The 22,566-nt window shown below is 36.8% G+C and overlaps 5 protein-coding genes across 9 annotated transcripts in view; 3 read left to right on the top strand and 2 right to left on the bottom strand.

The window, feature by feature from the left end:
- Nucleotides 1–5,145, top strand: part of LOC115245208 (probable serine/threonine-protein kinase ndrC) — a 6,791-nt gene extending 1,646 nt beyond the window's left edge. Inside the window, exons 2-8 of the mRNA XM_029823399.1 lie at nt 670–2,037; nt 2,310–2,521; nt 2,615–3,182; nt 3,353–3,513; nt 3,600–3,811; nt 4,023–4,424; nt 4,923–5,145. Of these exons, the coding sequence (XP_029679259.1) occupies nt 704–2,037; nt 2,310–2,521; nt 2,615–3,182; nt 3,353–3,513; nt 3,600–3,811; nt 4,023–4,424; nt 4,923–4,952 (2,919 nt within the window). The 5' untranslated portion in view covers nt 670–703 and the 3' untranslated portion in view covers nt 4,953–5,145. The remainder of the gene's footprint in view (nt 1–669; nt 2,038–2,309; nt 2,522–2,614; nt 3,183–3,352; nt 3,514–3,599; nt 3,812–4,022; nt 4,425–4,922) is intronic.
- A 211-nt stretch (nt 5,146–5,356) lies between these two features.
- On the bottom strand, nt 5,357–9,011 carry LOC115245204 (nucleolar complex protein 4 homolog B). Of its 3 annotated transcripts, XM_029823395.1 has the most exons (6): nt 8,746–9,011; nt 8,540–8,642; nt 8,183–8,362; nt 7,943–7,978; nt 7,256–7,616; nt 5,357–7,109 (listed from the first exon to the last, which is right to left on the bottom strand). In XM_029823395.1, the coding sequence occupies exons 1-6, from the start codon at nt 8,884–8,886 to the stop codon at nt 6,617–6,619; spliced, it is 1,314 nt and encodes a 437-aa protein (XP_029679255.1). In that variant the 5' UTR covers nt 8,887–9,011; the 3' UTR covers nt 5,357–6,616. The 3 variants fall into 3 exon arrangements, with proteins under 3 accessions (XP_029679255.1, XP_029679254.1, XP_029679256.1); XM_029823394.1 differs by having other exon boundaries at nt 7,943–8,362; XM_029823396.1 differs by lacking the exon at nt 7,943–7,978.
- Nucleotides 9,012–10,182: 1,171 nt separating this feature from the next.
- On the bottom strand, nt 10,183–11,845 carry LOC115245201 (delta-aminolevulinic acid dehydratase-like). The gene is made up of 4 exons (XM_029823391.1): nt 11,197–11,845; nt 10,884–11,031; nt 10,465–10,684; nt 10,183–10,373 (listed from the first exon to the last, which is right to left on the bottom strand). The coding sequence occupies exons 1-4, from the start codon at nt 11,322–11,324 to the stop codon at nt 10,183–10,185; spliced, it is 687 nt and encodes a 228-aa protein (XP_029679251.1). The 5' UTR covers nt 11,325–11,845.
- A 487-nt stretch (nt 11,846–12,332) lies between these two features.
- Nucleotides 12,333–16,439, top strand: LOC115245212 (delta-aminolevulinic acid dehydratase). Of its 3 annotated transcripts, none has more exons than XM_029823409.1 (6): nt 12,333–12,975; nt 13,141–13,288; nt 13,488–13,707; nt 13,799–14,031; nt 14,290–14,566; nt 16,218–16,439. In XM_029823409.1, exons 1-6 carry the CDS (start codon nt 12,848–12,850, stop codon nt 16,295–16,297), a joined length of 1,086 nt encoding a protein of 361 aa, XP_029679269.1. In that variant the 5' UTR covers nt 12,333–12,847; the 3' UTR covers nt 16,298–16,439. The 3 variants fall into 3 exon arrangements, with proteins under 3 accessions (XP_029679269.1, XP_029679268.1, XP_029679270.1); XM_029823408.1 differs by having other exon boundaries at nt 16,209–16,439; XM_029823410.1 differs by lacking the exon at nt 16,218–16,439 and adding an exon at nt 15,584–15,827 and having other exon boundaries at nt 12,334–12,975.
- Nucleotides 16,440–17,406: 967 nt separating this feature from the next.
- LOC115245210 (endoplasmic reticulum chaperone BiP) lies at nt 17,407–22,547 on the top strand. Its single transcript, XM_029823402.1, has 6 exons — nt 17,407–17,543; nt 18,652–18,800; nt 18,900–19,320; nt 19,502–19,867; nt 19,989–20,392; nt 20,696–22,547. The coding sequence occupies exons 2-6, from the start codon at nt 18,673–18,675 to the stop codon at nt 21,348–21,350; spliced, it is 1,974 nt and encodes a 657-aa protein (XP_029679262.1). The 5' UTR covers nt 17,407–17,543; nt 18,652–18,672; the 3' UTR covers nt 21,351–22,547.
- The last annotated feature ends 19 nt before the right edge of the window (nt 22,548–22,566 follow it).

Raw genomic sequence — 22,566 nt, 5'->3', positions numbered from 1 at the left:
TATATAATTTCTGTGCTGTATGTATTAATCGAAACAATCGTGTCTTTACAATATAAAAGTAAATTAATAATCAGAAGATTATGTACTGATTGCTGTAGCATTTAGCTTCTTTTTATTTTCTTCAAATATTTATGTTTTTCCCATGTATTGGATAAGTTAATTTTTTTTTTAACTGAGTTAAGTTCAAAATTAATGCCTCAAAAAGTAACTAAGTTGATGTTAAAAGTTACTTAAACAAAAATTAACTCAGTTAAAGTTAAGTTAAAAAATTAAGTTAAAAAATTATTAACTCCTTAAAGTTAAAAATTAATTCTCTATCCAACAATGAATCGACACATTCGACAAACCTGTTGTACGACAAATGAAATATACGCATTACGAACAACCATTTTCACACAACTTTAATATTGATGAATTATTTTAACTTGCACAAAAAGGTTTATAAGTTAACGTTAATGCATTTAAAAATAATTAATTTAAGTTAAAAGTTAACATTTTAAAATTAATTAAGTCAAGTTAAAAGTTACTAACATATTCAACTTTTTAACTTAACTTTTAACTGTTTAACTAGTTACTACCCAACCCTGGTTTTTTTCATAAAACAGCTGTATCTGATAGAATAATGCATATTTTGAATATTGCTAAAACATAATATTTCTTTTTTTACAGGTTGATAACATTTGTTCTTTGAAGACTATCGATAATGTCAGATCTTGTGGGAAACAACAGTCACAGTTCTAGTAGCACAAACACTGGCAAAGTGCCAGTTACACTACCAAAGTCTCAACCAGTACGCCTCTTGTATTTGTGTGAGAGCGACGAAGATGATGATGACGACGAAAGCGAGGAGAAACCCCGCGAGTCGGAAGACGAGTCAGATTTGGATGAAGCGCCAAATGATTCTGCTGAAGATGTACTGTGGGAATCGCGTGTACATGAAACAGCAGACGTTAATCCCTCGATTGGTTCAACAGACGGGCTCTCGAGAACTACGTGCGTATTGCCAAGGGATAGTTGTGCAAATGTGATTGACACTTTTTCCATACAAAAAATAAACTGTGCGAGCAATAAGGAAGAATGCAAAGACGATGTAAAGTTCAAAGGTTGTCTGCTAGCTGACGATTCGAATAAACTAAGAATTTGTGGCTTCAAACAGGAGGATAATTCACAGGACTATCATAGCTGCACATTTGCCTCCTCGAGGAGCCAAACTGGTGTTGTTCATAACTACTCGATGGAAGTGGCCTTACCTCTGTCATCATTGATACCTGGCAAAGGAGATTACATTGCAAAGTCTGATATGAATAAGAACCTGCAACCTACAATAAACAGTGCTCGATCGAATCTCGAGAATATTTACATATCCGATATGTTAAATAAGAGAAAGGAGGAACAATCATATAGCACATTGGTTGATAATAAAATACTGCATTGGAATAGCGATGCAGAGCAAATATTGAATTTAAACAAGGAGGACCAGCGGTATAAAGGAGTGCTATATGGTTTTAACGACCAGGCGAATAAGGATTGTAACGAGGAGCCTCACAAGATGCCAACCGCCATATCGGAATCCGCTAGCTGTATATCTCAAAACTTGTCCGGGAATTTGATACATCCTGTAACATACAACAATTCACAATACAGCACTTCTAAGTACGAAGCGAACGAAAAGTGTACACCAGCGAAAAACCCGTGCACACACATGGAACTAAGTACACCCTCACTGAACGAAATTCAGCGAACATCGTTACCTACTCCGATTAATCGTTTAGTTTTGGAAACTCCGTTGAAACATCTGCCAGTCGGTTCGGTGCATCCGAATTCATGCGCATCGCATAAACAACTGTTTCGGTCCCCGCAGAGTAAATTGTCTGATAATTTAAGCAAAAGTCACATTCAGACTCCTTCTACTATATTGTCCAGTTGGTGTTACAATAACGCACTATTGGAGGAAAAGAACTTCATTGCAAAGGACCACGTGCAAATATCTAAAAATACAATTTGTACGCCTATTGTAGAGAAGCCGGACTCCGCGAGGTTTGTGAGAACCATTTTACGATTGTGCGCTTTGGAAAAAAACATAATATTTAACTAATATTATTTATTTCTCTCTCTGATAAAAAATATATTTAATTTATAAACATATTACCGAAATAAATATTATTGTAATAAATGAACTTTTTGTCAATTTGATTGGAAAATTAAATTTTCATCGCATTTCCCATGTCCAGAATACCCCGTGATTCTTTCTAACGGATTTGAACGCAGATCACAGAACACCGATGATAATTGATTTTTGTTTTCTTCAGATTGAATGCAAAGAACGTGAGACGGCCTTTAGCGGACGCTATGTCAGCATATGGCGATTCTTCAATAGTTCATCCTTTGGAATCAAAGCCGTCCGCTACGTTGCACGCATGTGCCGAAACAAAGACCGTCGCATCCGAATTACAACAGGAAGATCGGAACAAGAAACTGGATGCAAAATTGCTGATGCAGACAGAAATGAATTATCATAATGGTAAGCGCATTAATAGCGCGTTCAAATTAAATATAATAATTAAATTATTAAATATCTTATTTTGTTGTCACGTTAAGTTGTCATTGCATTCAGATCCCAAATTTGCGAAACCTACCGAAGAAACGAAGAACAACAAACAGTTCGCCAATATGCCCGACACATTGCTAGCAAGTAGCACAAAAACTGTGTCGAGTAAAAACGAAATTAAACGAAATGTGATAATTGGGTCTGATACGGGCCTAAAACATTCCTTGGATTCCTTGCAAATCCTGAACAAGCATAGCGAGGAAGATTACGGGATCGTTTCGGAATGCAAAAACTCGCACGAGCGTTATTCGGTTCACGAGAAGAAACGCGAAGAGGCGCAGCAGATCGTAGATAGAGTGGCGAACATGCAGTTTACCATACCGTCGAGCATACCTCCGCAACGACAAGGCAAAACGTTACACGTGAAGGACAAAGAGTATCTTATCCTGGGCTCTCTTGGTCATGGAATGAGCGGCGAGGTTCTGCGAGTGCAGGATATATCTTTCGGCGAATTACGCGCAATCAAATGCGTTGACTTGAGCAAGATGGACAAAGAGTCGGCCCAGGGCTGCTTGGACGAGATCTCCATGCTGCGTAAGTTACAGGCGCCCTGCGTCGTCAGAATGTTTGACTAGTAAGTATACATTACTACATTACAGATGTGCAGAATATCAGATATATTCAAAGATAGCAATTATCTCGATTGCGCGAGAACGCGTTTCTGAGAGGAATTCGACGGACGATAATGTTAACGAAACATTAATGCCTTTAACAATGTTCGTTAATTTAATTCGATTGTTTCAGTGAAATCAGAGGGTCTATGGTTTTTGTGGTGATGGAAATGGGTGACACCGATCTCAGCAGACTTCTCAAGTCCATGTCTCAGGAGAAGCAAATTTCTCTCACAATGATTCTGTATTACTGGAACGAGATGCTCACCGCTGTAAGACACATACACGATAATGGTGTGAATATATATAATACTTTAATTAATTAAACGTAAGCGATCATGTTTCGCCCTATAAATAAATATGTGGCTTCTGCATTTCAGGAGTCATACACTCGGATTTAAAACCGGGAAATTTTTTACTAGTACGCGGCCGTCTCAAGTTGATAGATTTTGGCATCGCTTCCAGTGTAAATTCTGACATGACATCTGTTCTGAAAAGTAATACAATTGGAACATTGAATTACATCAGTCCAGAAGCCCTGATGGACATCGGTAGCAAGACGGATTCGCCTACACACAATGTCAAATACAAGGTGAAGCAAAAGTAACAAATAAATAATTCGAGATAAAGATGCCTTTTTTCTTATTACATTTAAAGTAATGCCTAGAAAAACATATTATAATTACTTATTAATTAAAACCAAATTAGCTTAATAATTGAACAAAAAAATTGATAACTCGCGATATTCGTAGTTCGACTTAAGTTAAAAATTCATAAGTTGCTGAAAAGTAATTTTTTGACAGATAAGTTTCAAGTCGGATGTATGGTCACTGGGGTGCATACTGTACAGTCTAGTGTATGGTCACACACCGTTCCAACACATACGTTCCCAATGGGCAAAGGTGAACGCCATAACTAATCCGAAACCGAACATTTTGTTCCCGGCCACAACGTTCTCTTTTCCGGCGAGCGGCAAGGATCTTCAGGATCACGAGCGCACGCCGCCCGTTCTGATCGATGTGATGCGGAAGTGCCTTCAGCATGATCCGAAAGCGAGACCCACGGTGTCGCAATTGTTGCAGGTGCAGTATGTACCCACCACACAAAATGTCACGTCAATCACAACATCCGCCGATATTCCGGCGAACATTCTCGTGAAAATAAAGCAAGCCCTGAATGAGGAAGAGTGGCGACAATTGGTTCAGGTGAGCGCATCTTTGCCCTGAGACAAATATTTTTTATAAGCACGAGAGTGTGTGTACAAAGTATGAGAGATAAAAAATATATGTAATAAGTAATATAAAAAAAAAATATATATATATAAAGATAGTTTTTCCAATGTCAGGAGCAATGTCCATCATTACTTCATTATCAATTCGATATAAAATAAGTATTATAACAGCTTAATAATTTAACTTGTATATAATTCTGATGAAAAAACAGTTTCTCGAAGAACTCTAAACATTAATTTTACACAATAATTATTATGAAGAAAGATTCTTTCATTGCAGTAAAATGTTGCATTATACTGCACCAAATATTTGGAGATTACTGCATAGTTTGCTTTCAGTTTTGACTGTTAAAACTTTTACAATATCTGAATAATTGTACATTAGTATGGATAAATACAGTTTTATTACTTGACCCGTAATTGAATAGAATACCCAATTAAGCAAAAATTAATATCTTGCATTTTTTTCCAGATATTGGACACAAAGCGACATTATACATGATATTATCGAAGTAATAACTTATAGATTTACTGATGTACATAAAAGTATTTGTATATACATACAAAAGACAATTTGCAGCAAGGCACAAATGTATAGAAACATTTGGTGACATGTGTATCAAGAACAAGGCTAATGACAAAAATAATATACATACATACATACATATATATATATGTATGTATGTATGTATGTATGTATGTATGTATGTATGTATGTATGTATGTATGTATATGCCTAATCTCTAACAATGTAAATTAATTTCACGTGATGTAATAGATTCGAGAGAATAGATTATAAATAAAATTGAATCCTGATATTATGCTTGCCTATGTGTCACATGAATATGAATCTTTGTATACAATATCAAGAATGTTCTCACTTTGTGAGAAAGTAAGTTTATACAATTATTTTGTGTTAAATTAAAATATTCTCAGTTTATTATCTTGTATTTCACGCGCGCATACAAATATCATATTCACTATTCACGAAGGCTAAATCAATGTAATCGATATAGTGTTTTATATGTGGATTTTGCAAATTATGCAAATTATTTAGAATGTCAGATTGAATCATGCACGGTTTTATTTCGTTACTTTATTGCCTTCGCAATATGGAAGGAACGAAATTCAACTCTTTTACTGCGCCGCTTAAAAGTTTTGATTTATCTCTTCAAAACATTAAAATTATAACAAGTAACTCTATATACAAATTCTGTTTTGAAATATGCCGAATAAGCAACGGGTTAGTTTACTTCAATTCTTCTCTCTCTCTCCCTGTACCTCCCTTCCTCTCCTCTCCCCTCCCCCCGATTTCAATAAAAAAATATTTCAATATAAACAAAAATGTTTCTTGTCTTTTTCGTCATCGATCAATAATTGTCAAAAAATAAATTATATAGTGTTATCTTTATAATTTATCAATAAAGTGTTTAGAATGTCATAAATAAACCAAATCATATTATGCAACACACATTAAGTTTTGCGTTTATATACAGACTCTATTGCACGGCGTTACGTTTCGATGTTTATATTTTAAAGTTTAAACTATAAAAATAAAGAATAACTATAGTCCTTTTTTGTAAATCATTTACCATTGTAGTGAAATTAAATGTGTCAATTACGTCGAAACAGAAGATTACCGCGGTTGCTGATGTTAGCTAAATCGATATCTATATATTCCCGTTCTTCTTGCGTTGTTATATGTGTAAGATATAAAAACCAATGATATGTCAAAGTCCCTACGATATGTTGACTTTCTACTTTATCTAGGCAAGTTTGACAAAAAGTTTGCTGTAACAAGGCAGCAGCAATTTTTATTAAAGTTGTACAAGGAACACAGTGAAAGAGTTGAATGGTATAAGAAAGTCTCACAAAATAGTTTACGCATAAAATATATAAATTATCGTATTACGTATAATTCAGATGAATAACGAAAAGCAGCTTTTTCTCGTTTGTGCGAATCGAAATTACGTACAAACTCGTTATTTTAAGCACAGATGTTCAACACCGCGGAAAAATACACTGCCGCGTCTTTCGCTCGTCATTGATACGTTGTATAAAACGCAAAATGTCTATTTTTCATCTGAATCGCGAGGCTTGACAATGACGCCTTCTCACTCACGTATATTGCACTCTGGCGATCACGCTGCGTGTAGAAGGAAGGGATCAATGCGTGCTCGTGAGTTGCCAATATTGCAGCAGTTTCTCTCCTCTCGACAGCGCCATGGAGTTTGGTCTTTCGAATGTCAACATGATTTCTCTGACCTTGTTTTTCAACTCGCGGTCGAAAAGATGGCCACCGGTACGCTCCAACGCAGACGCCATATCATACTCAACCGAGGGCAGCGGCTCTCGAATGAAACGTGCTGCACTGGCGATGCTGGGAAGAATATGCCATTGCAACGCTCGGATCTCCCACAGACTACTGAGCAACGCGTTACTCAGTAACGGGTCGCGTTCTTCCATGAGGAACGGATCACCTGCACCAGAGGCGACTTCGCCGCCCTGTGGATGGTCGATCAATCTCTTTAATCCCGGATGTCGTAGCAACAGGTTACCCACGAAGAGGAGGATTATTAGGATATCCTCCGGCGGCGCGACTAACGTTAGACGTGCGAGTCGCTTCGCAAATGCCGCTACCAATGCTTCCGGTAAATGTCTGAAAGAATAGAAACACCTCAAGTTTGTAAATAATTTTCCATAATATTTGAAAAGGGTTCTTTGTTTTACAAATCTTTCTATTAGTTCTAAAAAAATAGAATGCAATTTGCTCAAATTTTATTTTTGAGAGTGTAGGATACTTACGTCGAGCTGAGAAACAGATCAGACAAGTAAAACAGACGAGCTTTATACTTTGTATGAAAAATCTCTGGTTCAAACATCGAATACAGCTTGGTGAAAATCTTTGGATATTCTAGATTATGCTTGGTGACCAGTACAAATACACCTTGCAAAGCTAGCACGCCGATAGGACCATCCACATCTAGGGAGTCCATTAAGAAGTCTGTCAATAATATCGGTTTTTCTAGATGTGGCATGACTCGTTCCAGCAAGACCAGTAACAATTGCTCGTGTAACTGCGGCGTCAGTTCCCAATGCATAACGCAGCCCCAGACTTTGTTTAACGCACGCTTAACGGTCGACTGATCCCACGTGAATGTAGTATCTGATTTAAAAAAAGAAAGAAAAGTAAAGCAACACTATGTTAAATACTAATGAGATGAAAAATGTTATAAATAGCGATAATGTGGAATATTTCATTATCTTGTGATCCACACAGAAACTCCTTATTATCCGATACTTTAGATTCTGAAATATTCAAGTTTTGTCCAATTTTATTTTGTGTATAAAAATATACAGATATCAAATAAAAAAAAAAGAATAGGAACTTAAGAATATAGGGAGAGCTAAGAAATTCTACTAAATTACATGTATATAACTTTTTATATAGTTATCAAAGACAATGCGTAAATCTCAAAAGAGGAAGCGTACCTTCTTCTTCTTCTTCTTTTGGCAGTGGTATTTTATCTATAAGTTCCAATAAATTCTTAATATAAATTTCTTGCGGTTGCCCCTTTAGGGTAAGAGAGGGTAGACATTTCCACGTATAGTACAAAACATCGGGATATTCGGTGATCTCTTGGAATCTCGATATTAAATTTGTATTGTCCTTTTGAGATGAAAGCAGCTTCATGAGGATAAGCCTCAGACGAAAGTGAGGAAAGTGATAACCTGATTGGTCGCGTGGCTCCAACGACGCTTTACCCTCTTCCGTCAACAATTTTATCGCAGTTCTAAGGGCTTGCAATTGAATGGTCGATCGACACTTTTCTATAGATGCTAGTATCTTTTTCCAAACTTCCTCGTAGCGATCTCTGAGCCAAGTTACATAGTGCGATTCGGGACTAGGTTCTATTTCACATACAGTATGTTAGAATATAAATCTCAGATACGTAGAAAAATTTTTTGGATATTATAAATATATAATAAATATATAGGATACTCGTTATAATTTTTATTCTCATCTTGCGACTGATATAAAAAGACTGGTCGGATCACCAACAATTACATTTTTTTCTTTAGACTCACCCGAAATGGTAAGAGTTATCGAACGTTCGAGGTACATATCGCCGCGTTTCAGTATCTTGACGAATATCGTTTCTATCGTTAGCAGGCATGAGTGGGTGGACTCCTATGAATGAAGAAAGGTGAGAATTCTTCAGCGACATCTCTTAATCACGAACAGATAACACCGAAAACGCAAGTCCGACTTATGTTAGCGGCTTTGCACTTACGTCCCAATGGCCGATTATGTCTTCCAAGGCTCCTTTGGCGTGTTTCCGCGAGGCGAGAAACTCTTCGGCCCGTTGCCGCAACAGCCTCGACATTGCTCTCTGACCCATAGTAGCGCCCGGTAAGCCCGACGCGTCCGTCATCGCTAAGGCGCTATGCTACTCTCGTGAGACCTCGCGAGAGACTATATTAATGGCAGCAGGTACGCAGGTAGGGATAGACTAGAGGGTAGCCGAAGACAGCCAACTGTTGTCTAGGTTGTCTAGGTTAGATCGGGTTAGATCAAGTTAGGATTAGGGTTGGGTTGTGTAAAGCCCGGTCTACATAGGACGCAACACGCCAGACGCAAGCAAAATCGACCAATCACAGTAGATTATTCCGAGAATATTCGACTATGATTGGTCGATTTTGCTTGCGTCTGGCGTGTTGCGTCCTATGTAGACCGGGCTTTAAGTTAGGACACGCCATAAACATTGGGCGCGTTCAGCAGAGAAAACCGCTCAGTAGTAATCGAACGTGATTGGCTCTTACTTTTAGAATCAACGAATCAACGTCGAGTGTTGACAAGACAATAACTGAGCGCTTTCTCTGCCGAACGCGCCCATTGCTTTGACAATGGCCGCGTTCAGCAGAGTACCAATCACATTCGTTTGCTACTAAGCGGTTTTCTCTGCTGAACGCGACCAATGGCTGCGGTCGGAAAGACTCTAGAAATGCTTCGAAGCAATTAATTGCCCAATCAGGCCAAAAAAAAAAATAAAGATTTATTTATTCTGATTGATTAATGCAATGCTTGAAAGCATTTCTAGCGTCTTCCCGACCGCAGCCAATGAGAATAGATAGAGGTAAGGTTATATAAAAGCAGATTTAGGCCGGTATTCATAGTTCGTCCTTATATTTAAGATCATCTTAAGTACGGTTTTAAGATGTTATGCGGCCATTTCATTGGTTGAAGGGGATCTTAAGACGATCTTAAATATAAGAACGGACTATGAATACCGGCCTTAATGTATGTATTTACTTGCACAACCCATGATGCATTGCGAAAGGCCGCGAGAGCCAATAACATATAGCGTTTTCGAATGAACAGGTTAACCCAACCCGGATCAATTAATCACTATATTTTACTATGAATTCAAGTTTTTTATTGGCAGAGACGAAGCAATGACGTCGTTAATCGCTCTGGGTACCGATCATGTAACTTTTTCCCTAGAACGAAAACTTGAAAAATGAAAAATATTAGCATTGAAATCAATGAAAAAATTTTTCACTTTTCCGCCTTAGGGGAAAAGTGAAAAGTGAAAAATTTTCCCATTAATTTCAATGCTAATATTTTACACTTTTCGCGTTTCCGCCCTAGGGAAAATATTACATGATCGATACCTGGGATGCGTTCCGTTTCACGCATTGAGCGCATAGATCGCCTGAAAATCTATAGTTCACGTAACATATATTATGAACTTGGGAGCAGACTGCGATGCGTCCCGGAAAGGTCCGTAAAGCCCTGACGCGAATTTTACAGCATATGATAAAACTGCTACTTTATTTGAATATCCAGCAGCAGCTAGACTCTGTTTTATTGCACTTATCCTGCCATCCATCATGTCGGACGGTGCAACAATTTGTGCGCCTGTAATGGGTTACAAACATTTTTGAAGTAATTATTATATAGATAATTATATCTTAAAGAAAATTTTTAGAATGTATGAACTTTTTTTTACCAGCTTTTGCATACGACACAGCTATTTCAGCAATCCTTTGAATACTGTCTGCATTATTTATGCTACCATCGTTTTTTAGAATACCGCAGTGTCCATGAATTGTATATGGACATAAACAAACGTCACATGCTACCAATAAATTGGGAAACTTTTTTCGCAATAATGGTACAGCTTGAATAATAGGATTTCTTGCACTGTCGGCGTTGCTTCCAATTTCGTCCTAAAAAAAATTGATAGAATTTTAAAAAAAACTTTCTCATTAAATATTTAATTGCAGTTAAAAACATATAGTTAAAAATTTAGAAATTATTACAAAAAATAAAATAAGATAATTAGTATATTCCAATATATTTTTATGTTATTTCAGAGAAACTTTTTTTTCTCTCTCTTTCTATATTATTGCAATTCGTTAATATTACTTTATCAAGATGTTGCGATACGCCAAATAATAAGACAGACTGCAGTCCTTTGGCAATTAAAGGTTGCAACATGTTCTCCAACTGATTAATGCCATAACGGTATACACCAGGCATACTATTAATGGCGTCTTTATTAGTTTTCTCATCCCTAGAAATACAAAAGTCACATTTCCATAATATTGCAATTAGCAGAAATATATATACAAATGAATAAATTTTTAGATTACGCATATTTGATAGAAAGATGTATGTAGAAAATATATGTTTGCATAAATTATATTATTTAGATAGAGCAATCAGATATCATACTTACGATACGAATATAGGATACATAAGATTATTGACAGTGATCTCTATATTTGGAGATTGCCACTGTCGTAAGACAGGATGAAAAATTCCACTATGAAGAGTATGCTTAGCTGGAACCGTCGTCATTTTCATCGCTTTCCAATCTCTCCTTTGTGCTTACAGTATATATTCGCAATGACTCTTACAGCTACACGTAATGACCACTTGATTTTATCAGTGCGATACTTGGACAATCCAATGTGCAAACATGTTGTCTCAAGTAAATATGTAATATATTATCACGACTGATTATATATAAAGTCAATAGCAAGTAAAAGATTTTCTTCTTCCTCCCTAATAATGAAGAGCTGGTCAAACGCAAGACTGGCTAAATTGAGAGCTTTATGAACGTGCCATATTCAATTGGCATGGAATAACATTAGGAAATTCGTAAACGGAGCCGAGAATAATGCATAATAAGCGTGAGTAGCGTGACACGCAGAAAATTTCTCATTCCGCGCTCCAATCTACGATTTTCGCAAGTGATGTGATGTAACGCATGAAAATTGCAAAATATTTTAAACCAACGAATGAGATATGAAAAAATATTTTCTTTGTTCTCGCGTGTCATGATGCTCAATAATAATTCTTATCTCGCGAAATATATTATTATTTGTAATATATATTATTATTTGTAATCGCGCGCAACCGGCGATTTTAGATATTTCGCAAAGATTGTATCAAAACTCGACCAATCGGAGCAAAAAGGGAAGATAGTTTTCCGCGTTCCGATTGGCTGCGCCATCACGATTTCACGCTGATAGTCCAAACATATAATATTTTCGAACATAGCAGGGGTGCGTTCCGTTTCACGCATTGAGCGCATAGATCGCCTGGAAATCTATAGTTCACGTAACATATATTATAGATTTCCAGGCGATTTATGCGCTCAATGCGTGAAACGGAACGCACCCCTGCTATGTTCGAAAATATTATATGTTTGGACTATCAGCGTGAAATCGTGATGGCGCAGCCAATCGGAACGCGGAAAACTATCTTCCCTTTTTGCTCCGATTGGTCGAGTTTTGATACAATCTTTGCGAAATATCTAAAATCGCCGGTTGCGCGCGATTACAAATAATAATATATATTACAAATAATAATATATTTCGCGAGATAAGAATTATTATTGAGCATCATGACACGCGAGAACAAAGAAAATATTTTTTCATATCTCATTCGTTGGTTTAAAATATTTTGCAATTTTCATGCGTTACATCACATCACTTGCGAAAATCGTAGATTGGAGCGCGGAATGAGAAATTTTCTGCGTGTCACGCTACTCACGCTTATTATGCATTATTCTCGGCTCCGTTTACGAATTTCCTAATGTTATTCCATGCCAATTGAATATGGCACGTTCATAAAGCTCTCAATTTAGCCAGTCTTGCGTTTGACCAGCTCTTCATTATTAGGGAGGAAGAAGAAAATCTTTTACTTGCTATTGACTTTATATATAATCAGTCGTGATAATATATTACATATTTACTTGAGACAACATGTTTGCACATTGGATTGTCCAAGTATCGCACTGATAAAATCAAGTGGTCATTACGTGTAGCTGTAAGAGTCATTGCGAATATATACTGTAAGCACAAAGGAGAGATTGGAAAGCGATGAAAATGACGACGGTTCCAGCTAAGCATACTCTTCATAGTGGAATTTTTCATCCTGTCTTACGACAGTGGCAATCTCCAAATATAGAGATCACTGTCAATAATCTTATGTATCCTATATTCGTATCGTAAGTATGATATCTGATTGCTCTATCTAAATAATATAATTTATGCAAACATATATTTTCTACATACATCTTTCTATCAAATATGCGTAATCTAAAAATTTATTCATTTGTATATATATTTCTGCTAATTGCAATATTATGGAAATGTGACTTTTGTATTTCTAGGGATGAGAAAACTAATAAAGACGCCATTAATAGTATGCCTGGTGTATACCGTTATGGCATTAATCAGTTGGAGAACATGTTGCAACCTTTAATTGCCAAAGGACTGCAGTCTGTCTTATTATTTGGCGTATCGCAACATCTTGATAAAGTAATATTAACGAATTGCAATAATATAGAAAGAGAGAGAAAAAAAAGTTTCTCTGAAATAACATAAAAATATATTGGAATATACTAATTATCTTATTTTATTTTTTGTAATAATTTCTAAATTTTTAACTATATGTTTTTAACTGCAATTAAATATTTAATGAGAAAGTTTTTTTTAAAATTCTATCAATTTTTTTTAGGACGAAATTGGAAGCAACGCCGACAGTGCAAGAAATCCTATTATTCAAGCTGTACCATTATTGCGAAAAAAGTTTCCCAATTTATTGGTAGCATGTGACGTTTGTTTATGTCCATATACAATTCATGGACACTGCGGTATTCTAAAAAACGATGGTAGCATAAATAATGCAGACAGTATTCAAAGGATTGCTGAAATAGCTGTGTCGTATGCAAAAGCTGGTAAAAAAAAGTTCATACATTCTAAAAATTTTCTTTAAGATATAATTATCTATATAATAATTACTTCAAAAATGTTTGTAACCCATTACAGGCGCACAAATTGTTGCACCGTCCGACATGATGGATGGCAGGATAAGTGCAATAAAACAGAGTCTAGCTGCTGCTGGATATTCAAATAAAGTAGCAGTTTTATCATATGCTGTAAAATTCGCGTCAGGGCTTTACGGACCTTTCCGGGACGCATCGCAGTCTGCTCCCAAGTTCGGCGATCGCAAGTGCTATCAGTTGCCACCTGGTAGCAACGGTTTGGCAGCTAGAGCTGCTGTAAGTTTTTGCTTATTATTGTATTAATTTTTCACTCATTATTCACATAATATTTCTGACATATTTATAAGGAAACTAAAATCTATATAAATGTATAATATCTCATTCTGTTAAATTATATTTAAATATATCAAATATATAATAATCACATATTCAAAATTATATTTGTAATTTCTTTTTTGCACTTGACATTAAATTCACAGAAGAAATTGATATTTTTATATATGTGTAATATATGCTATTTTATTTTTTCGAAAGGCAAGAGATGTAGATGAAGGAGCAGATATGTTGATGGTAAAGCCAGGACTGCCTTATTTGGACGTGGTACGGCATACGAAGGATGCACATCCGCAATATCCTATATTTGTGTATCAAGTGTCGGGAGAATATGCCATGCTATATCATGGTGCACAAAACGGCGCGATAAATTTGGAGAACGTGCTGAACGAAATATTACTTTCCATGAGAAGAGCGGGTGCTGACTGTATCATAACATATTTTACGCCATTGATCTTGGATATGCTGCAGTCGAAAAGCAAGTTATAATTACTAATAATTATTAAAAATTATATAAATACACTTAAAAAAAAAAAAAAAAAAAAAGAAGGGAAACACTTTATATGCTAAAAATTGGGCTATTTACAAACCGCTGAAACTCGGCGAAAAATCATCGTAGACGAAAAATTAAAAAAGCATTTTGAAGCTTGAAGTTTCAACTCTAACGCGTCAGTTAGGGGGTTCAAAAAAAATTTTTTATCTTGTTCTGTGTTTTAAAAAAGGAATACATTGTTTTGTTCTTTGAAATTACATGTTTTTGACATTCTGCCACTCGATAAAAAAATTTTTTTCGAAAAATATAGGTCAAGTTACATAAACTATAAAATTTTGTCTACAAAACACTTTTTTTAAAATATTTTCCTATGATTTTTTTTAGTCGAGTTACACAATTTCGAAACTAAATCTATATTTTTTAGAAATTCTTTTTTATGGCACAGAATTGAAAGGATAAAAGAATTTGTAAAAACTGTCTATAGTACACACATTAAGATTGATACTTTATGCCTCAAAATGCTTTTTCGCCGAGTTTCAGCAGTTTGAAAATAGCTCAATTTTTAGCGTAGTAAGTAGCGAAAAGTGTTTTCTATTTTTTTCAGTAGTGCATATAGATATAAATATGTGTATGTGTATGTGTGCGTGTGTGTGTGTGTATATATATACACACACGAGTATATATGTATATATGTATATAAAATTATTCATCATACTAACTTAATTATTATTATAATAAATAATATTATGATATTAAAAAAATTTATTTATTTAATATCATTTTCAGATTTTAATTAAATTTAGCATATGATGAATAATATTATTTAATATTATGAATAATATAGTTATAATCATAGGAAAAATTAATTTTTATGCAGAGAGATAAATTTTAATTGGCAAGGGATTAAATTTTAATATGACAAATTTTACAAATTCTATATCACAGAATGTGCGCTATCGACGACGATATCATTTTATTTCATCATTCATTTTTGTTAAATAGTGCCTTTGTGTTATAATGCTAATGAAATAATGATGTAAGATGGTGCGTTATTACGAACAGACGTTTCACTTAACTCACTACCTGTTACCTGAGATAACGGGCGGATACCGTTACACCACGTTACACTGAATGTCGCGGTGCGCGCGAAGCACAACTGGAATAACACGTTCATCCGCGGCTATTTATTTCACATATAATCTTGTACAATGCCTGTTTGATTTTGTACAATAAACTGAAAAAAAAACATTCTTGTTATTTCGACTATTTAAGACATAACTAGAAAGTGAATCGTACACAGATATACGATACAAACATTAATAGGGTACATACTAATAGATGGCAACTCCATTATATATAAGATATTTCAATAAAATAAATTTCGAATAAATTTCTCTTTTTAAATTATCGAAGGAAAGAAAAAAATGTGACAGAAATCTTTTTATTCTTTTGCTTTTTTATTTTATCCCATAACAATATTTATACACATATGATTGTATATATATATATATATATAAGTCAAATAAATAAATTATAAATACACACACACGCGCGCACGCGCGCGGAATGCTTCCCAAAAGTTTGGGAATTCGTCGATAAAAAAAGAATTGTTTACTCTAAATCTTAGTTTTCACAGTCTCTTTCGAAGTAATTCCCTTGATGGACATGGGCAACCCAGCGTTTTTTTCACGATTCTATGCATCCCTGGAAGTGTGATTGTTTTAAGCAACCTCCTGCAATGTTGCCTGGATCTCCTCAATTATCAAAATAATTCAAAACAATAGTGTTCAAACACAATATTTTTTTACGACTCTATAAAAATGATGTAAACATAGAAGTACAATTACATCAAATATATCATGACTTCTTCTTTTCGAATAAGATTCAGAGGTTTTTGTTCTCATGATTAAAAAGGGGGGAATATTTAGATTTATTTTTATTTACTTCATACAAAATTTGTTCAAAACATTATAAAATCATACTTTATTTAAATATACATTAAATAATTATTTCAGTGAAACTCATTATTTTTTTTATCCTGAAAACATTCAAATAAAATTTTTATACGTGTATTATATTTTACATCAAAATGACATCTTTTTATATTTTTAAAGCAATATTATCACGCACATTAATGCTAATGACTGAAAATCTGAAAATATCTATTAAAAATTCGGCTGTCTTCTTCGTTTATAAATAACTCTTCCAACGAAATTCATGTTTCTTCTTCGTCGAAAAGTTTAAAAAAGTTTATATATTTTTGTATTATATATCTTACAAGAAAACATCTTTATCTGAAAGCAGATTGTCAATTATCAATGATGCATAGATAAGAATGATCAATCAAGTATACGTAGCAATATGCTTAATATTTCCTTCAAGGATTTATTCTCTTCGCGCATCTTTAATTTTGCAACTGTAGTTTAGATTTAGACTATAAAAAAATCCTAAACGCATGAATTTGCAGTGAAAGCATTATTTAAGAATATCGATAGTCATGCTAGATACCCGTCTCGCGATATTTAGCTGATGCAAACTATCGATACTCGTCGATGAGAGAACCGTGAGACGTCGAGGATGCGAGACAGAGCGAGAGCGAGAGCGAGAGCGAGACCGCGAACTCTCCGGAATGGTGTCCACGTGTTCCGTCTGCCGTATCTTATCAACCACGGGCGAATCGCGACGACTGGTGAAGGTTCTGAAAAGTATGGGATCGTGACGTGGGCCAATAAGGCGCGGCCAACTGTACGCACGTCCGACCAATCGATGCCGTCGTCTTCCGTCGACGCCGGCCAATCGGCGCCGGCCACGACGAAATATTCCCGTTAATATCCCGGCCGCGAGTCGGAATCGTCATCAGTCATCGTTTTACCGTTCGCTGGAGGTATCGAGGATCTCTCTTCGCAAGTAACGCGCGTCAAAGGACTTTCGGCGGAGCAAACCGACGATATATATTCTGTTGGTAAGCGAATTCTCCATTTCGAATATCACTTCCACTTCCAAAACCTCGTCTCGGCTCGAGAGGCTTCGCTTAAATTGACGTATCGACCGACGTCAACCGGGATTCGATGCGGGTCTCGTTGGTACGAGAACGTTCTGCATGAGAATCTTGGATCTTGAATCTTGCATCTTAGATATCTCCTGCCGTAAATTGTCGCTCGCAGCTGACGCAGATTTCAAAACGATGATCTTTCTCGATTATTTTTCGATTGCATGTTATTGTTGTACGTTTTTTGCTAATTCAAACTTCTTTTCTTCATATTTGGGAATCGCTGCGCGCGAGCCTTCTGCCACGTTTGATCACGAGTCGCTCGATATGTCTCCGGTCTCCGGTCGAAACTCGTGGAAATTTCCGCGTGTTCTTTCCACTGTATAAAGACATTCGCGAATAATCTTGGTCAATCCATTGGTCATGATGCGTTGCGATATGTTGAATCTCTGAAGAGATGACGCGTGACACGCTTATCGAGCCGAAAGTCGTGTAACAACTAATCTCTTATTAATTTATGTAACTATTTAATCGAGCAAATTGAAGCATATTGAAATGTCTCGAAGCAATTTTGCGAAAATTAAAAGGTCATTTACGCGTCAGCAGATGTATCGATATGGTACCAAATGTATAAAGCTAAAGACCCATTGAAAAAAAAAAAAAAAAAAAAAAAAAAAAAAAAAAAAAGAGAGAGAAAACACGTTGCTTATCGAAGCGTCTTACAAAGCGAAGTTTATTCGAATAAGATTTATTTTTATATCGTTTTAATTTATTGTTAAACTAAAATTTATTTTGATAAATATTTATTAATTTTAAGTATTATATTTTGTTAATTATTAATAATTAATATTTTAAGTTACAGATATATAATAGTTGAACTACATGATAAAATCTAATTATACATATATAAAAAAAAAAAACTATTAAGATCTCTAATAAATGTCATACTAGTTATTAGTACTAAAGAAGTGATATGTTTGTATAGGGAAATTCGTGTAGATTAAAGAAAAATTGCACTCTCGCCCGTGCATTAATTCTATGATGATGATTATTATTATTAGTAATTTGTTAAATTATATAGGTAAAGTTTACACGCTAAACCATGAAGGAAGGCAAAGCTCTACTGCTGATGGTGGGGCTGCTCTCAGTCGCCACAATCGCGAAGGAGGATAAAGAGAAGGAAGATATTGGTACGGTGATAGGAATTGATCTGGGTACGACCTATTCCTGGTGAGTACGCGATGATATTGCAACCATCGAGAACGATGACTCGTAATTTTTCTTTTCTCTTTCCAAGCAAATTGATCAAACATTATGCGCGCCTTTTAGCGTTGGGGTTTACAAGAACGGCCGCGTGGAGATAATAGCCAACGATCAGGGTAACCGTATCACGCCGTCTTACGTGGCGTTCACCAACGACGGTGAACGTCTGATCGGCGACGCTGCCAAGAATCAACTGACGACGAATCCGGAGAACACTGTGTTCGATGCTAAACGGTTGATCGGCCGTGAGTGGTCGGACCCGACTGTGCAGCACGATGTGAAATTCTTCCCGTTCCCTGTCATCGAGAAGAACAGTAAACCGCACATCAAGGTCGAGACTAGCCAGGGTGAGAAGGTGTTCGCGCCCGAGGAGATTTCAGCTATGGTGCTGGGCAAGATGAAGGAGACCGCCGAGGCATATCTCGGCAAGAAAGTCACTCATGCTGTGGTCACCGTGCCGGCTTACTTTAATGACGCACAAAGACAGGTGTAGTATTGATAATCTATGTTTTGAAATGTGATGAGAGAGAGAAAAATATCTCTTAAGCGCAAGCATATATTGAATCTTCAAGTTTATGTACTGGTTAATGTATTTCATATCGAGAAAACGATATTTGTTTTCGCGACAAATCCATTCTGTTGATTATAACGCTCGACTTTCGAAACAGGCGACTAAGGACGCTGGAACGATCTCTGGTCTGGTCGTAATGAGGATTATCAATGAGCCGACTGCCGCCGCGATTGCGTACGGTCTGGACAAGAAAGATGGCGAGAAGAACGTGCTGGTATTTGATTTGGGCGGCGGTACCTTCGACGTGAGTCTGCTTACCATCGACAATGGTGTATTTGAGGTCGTCGCTACTAATGGCGACACCCACTTGGGTGGCGAAGACTTCGATCAGCGCGTAATGGATCATTTCATCAAATTGTATAAGAAGAAGAAGGGCAAGGATATCCGCAAGGACAACCGAGCTGTGCAAAAACTGCGTCGCGAAGTCGAAAAGGCCAAGCGAGCGCTCAGTGCTAGCCATCAGGTATATCGTATATGTCTCTTTCTTTCTATATTTATTTACATGTTTTAGATATATACGATCATATTTTCTTGCCTTTTCTCATTTATCGAGCGCGATTATTATATATTTATAATTGTTACAGGTTAGGATTGAAATTGAATCGTTCTTCGAGGGCGAGGACTTCTCCGAGACGTTGACCCGTGCCAAATTTGAGGAGCTGAACATGGACCTCTTCCGAAGTACCTTGAAACCTGTGCAGAAAGTTCTGGAGGATTCTGACATGAGCAAGAAAGATGTAGACGAGATTGTTTTGGTCGGCGGTTCGACTAGGATTCCGAAAGTTCAGCAGTTGGTTAAGGAATTTTTTGGCGGCAAGGAACCGTCGCGGGGCATTAACCCCGATGAAGCCGTCGCTTATGGTGCCGCTGTACAAGCTGGTGTGCTCTCCGGAGAACAGGACACTGATGCTATTGTACTTCTCGATGTTAATCCTCTCACCATGGGTATTGAAACTGTCGGAGGTGTGATGACTAAACTCATTCCAAGGTAAATACCTTCGATTATATATTGATCGAAATGATTCTAAGCGGTTTTGTGTGTGTAATCTTAATTATAAAAGTTTTATTCAGGGAGCGCTTTTTCAAGCAGATACATACAGCAGTGTATTATTTTTTTAATATAATATATTTCTACATAAATTTGCAAACTTAAAAAAAAACAACTTTGTTTTTATCGGATCGTCATTAAATTCTTCAATATTTGGATTATTAGTTGATTAATTCGTCAAATTTACGCGCGAAGTGGTAAAACGATGAGATGAAACGTGACATTTCTCATTTATTTGCGCAGAAATACAGTCATTCCCACGAAGAAATCTCAGATCTTTTCCACGGCGTCCGACAGTCAGCACACCGTCACGATTCAGGTGTACGAAGGCGAGCGTCCCATGACAAAGGACAATCATTTGCTCGGCAAGTTTGATCTGACCGGCATTCCGCCGGCGCCGCGCGGTATACCGCAGATTGAAGTAACCTTCGAGATCGATGCCAACGGTATTCTGCAAGTGTCCGCCGAAGACAAGGGCACTGGCAATCGTGAAAAGATCGTCATCACGAATGACCAGAACCGCCTGACGCCCGACGACATCGAACGGATGATCAAGGATGCAGAGAAGTTCGCCGATGACGATAAGAAGCTTAAAGAGCGAGTGGAAGCGCGCAATGAGCTCGAGTCGTACGCGTATTCGCTCAAGAATCAATTGGCCGACAAGGAAAAGCTCGGTTCGAAAGTGAGCGATGCGGACAAGACTACGATGGAGGAAGCGATCGAGGAGAAGATCAAGTGGTTGGAGGAGAATCAGGACACCGATCCAGAAGAATACAAGAAACAAAAGAAGGAGCTTAGCGATATCGTTCAGCCGATCATCGCCAAGTTGTATCAGGGCGCAGGCGGTGTCCCACCTACCAGCGGCGGTGACGATGAAGATGTCAAGGACGAGCTTTAACTGCAAGCCGCCGATCCCGCTCCCTTCGGTTCGCGGTTTGGACTGATTACTCGCCTCCACGAGCAAATACTTTACAGAAGTGTCGTTAATACACAATAATTACGAAAAGCTGAGAAAGGGATGGATACGGTTCTCACCGTACGTTTAGCTTTAAAAGTGTGACTGTCTGGTTCTCTAAATTTCCCCTAGATAATGTGTAGCATATCTAAAATTTAAGACACTTAGGTTAGAAAGACATTTGAAGCTAAATGTGCAGTGAGAAATATACGAGTCTTTGTTGTAAATCGTCAATGTACATTTAAGAAAAGTGCGAGAAAGTGCTGAGGATGCCGGGATGTCTCGTCGGATTTTTCGTACACTCCACGTAAGAGTACTTGGACAAATATACGTTATAAATACGTTAAATATTTATTAATATATAGAAAATTTTAATAATTGTTTATATCGGTCCTAACATCGTCTCGCCTTTTCTTTGAATGAGCAATTCTATCTTGCGTTGTAAATTGATCGCTCGACTATGTACATACAAGATGCGGACGAGAGAACTCCGCGCTCGATCGGATTATAATAAAACGAAAGTTTAATGATGTATGCAAATTTAGAGATATGTGCAATACACATTGTTGTTTGAAGATTTCGTTTTATTGTGCTTCATTCGATTGCGCTTGACTCGTTCGATTTTGAATTGTACGATGCCAATATAGGAACGAAGGTATTGTCGTATGGAAATCATCGTCAGCCAGTCTCTGTATTGTGTTTGCTAAGGAGGAATTTAACCCTCTCGATGGAGAGAGAAAGAGAGAGAGAGAGAGAGAGGGAGGGAGAACAACCTGGCGTAAGAGGGCCGGGGGAGGGATCTTTCCGACGCTCTGCTCATTCCTCCCCCGCGACAAACACATACACACATACACATACATTGACTCCACTGCGTCGTTAATTTATTTCGAGTTGTTTTGTATGTCCCATTAAGTGTAATAATGATAATCGATTAATCGCGGAGCAAAGCGCGTTAAAGGTTTGTTCGCGAGTATGCGTGAGAGAGTGAATGGTGAATGCGCGGATACGCGCACGGGCTTGTAACTCGTATACTGCCATCGAGTTACATCGTACTGTGTACAATGTAGCCCAGTCTCTACGTGTGTGAGCGCAAACATGTATCAATATCGTAAGAATAAAGATTTTTTTCAGTAAACCGTACAAACATTCTTTAATATTT

Source organism: Formica exsecta, unplaced genomic scaffold (assembly GCF_003651465.1).
Source record: "Formica exsecta isolate Colony F162 unplaced genomic scaffold, ASM365146v1 scaffold928, whole genome shotgun sequence".
NCBI classification, from domain to species: domain Eukaryota; kingdom Metazoa; phylum Arthropoda; class Insecta; order Hymenoptera; family Formicidae; genus Formica; species Formica exsecta.
Note: the sequence above shows the minus strand (reverse complement) of the source record. Positions and strands in the feature narration are given on the sequence as shown.

Excerpts from the sequence above, each read along its gene's own strand:
- LOC115245212 (XM_029823408.1), top strand. The coding sequence starts at position 12,848 with ATGAAAATGACGACGGTTCCAGCTAAGCATACTCTTCATAGTGGAATT. Across the intron at positions 13,708-13,798 it reads TGTGTCGTATGCAAAAGCTG|GCGCACAAATTGTTGCACCG; the intron begins GTAAAAAAAAGT and ends AACCCATTACAG. Across the intron at positions 14,567-16,208 it reads GGATATGCTGCAGTCGAAAA|TTTTCACAGTCTCTTTCGAA; the intron begins GCAAGTTATAAT and ends TCTAAATCTTAG.
- LOC115245201 (XM_029823391.1), bottom strand. The coding sequence starts at position 11,324 with ATGAAAATGACGACGGTTCCAGCTAAGCATACTCTTCATAGTGGAATT. Across the intron at positions 11,032-11,196 it reads ATGTATCCTATATTCGTATC|GGATGAGAAAACTAATAAAG; the intron begins GTAAGTATGATA and ends TTGTATTTCTAG. Across the intron at positions 10,374-10,464 it reads TGTGTCGTATGCAAAAGCTG|GCGCACAAATTGTTGCACCG; the intron begins GTAAAAAAAAGT and ends AACCCATTACAG.
- LOC115245210 (XM_029823402.1), top strand. The coding sequence starts at position 18,673 with ATGAAGGAAGGCAAAGCTCTACTGCTGATGGTGGGGCTGCTCTCAGTC. Across the intron at positions 19,321-19,501 it reads TTAATGACGCACAAAGACAG|GCGACTAAGGACGCTGGAAC; the intron begins GTGTAGTATTGA and ends CTTTCGAAACAG. Across the intron at positions 20,393-20,695 it reads ATGACTAAACTCATTCCAAG|AAATACAGTCATTCCCACGA; the intron begins GTAAATACCTTC and ends TTATTTGCGCAG.
- LOC115245204 (XM_029823394.1), bottom strand. The coding sequence starts at position 8,886 with ATGACGGACGCGTCGGGCTTACCGGGCGCTACTATGGGTCAGAGAGCA. Across the intron at positions 8,643-8,745 it reads ACATAATCGGCCATTGGGAC|GAGTCCACCCACTCATGCCT; the intron begins GTAAGTGCAAAG and ends CTTCATTCATAG. Across the intron at positions 8,363-8,539 it reads GATAACTCTTACCATTTCGG|AACCTAGTCCCGAATCGCAC; the intron begins GTGAGTCTAAAG and ends TATGTGAAATAG.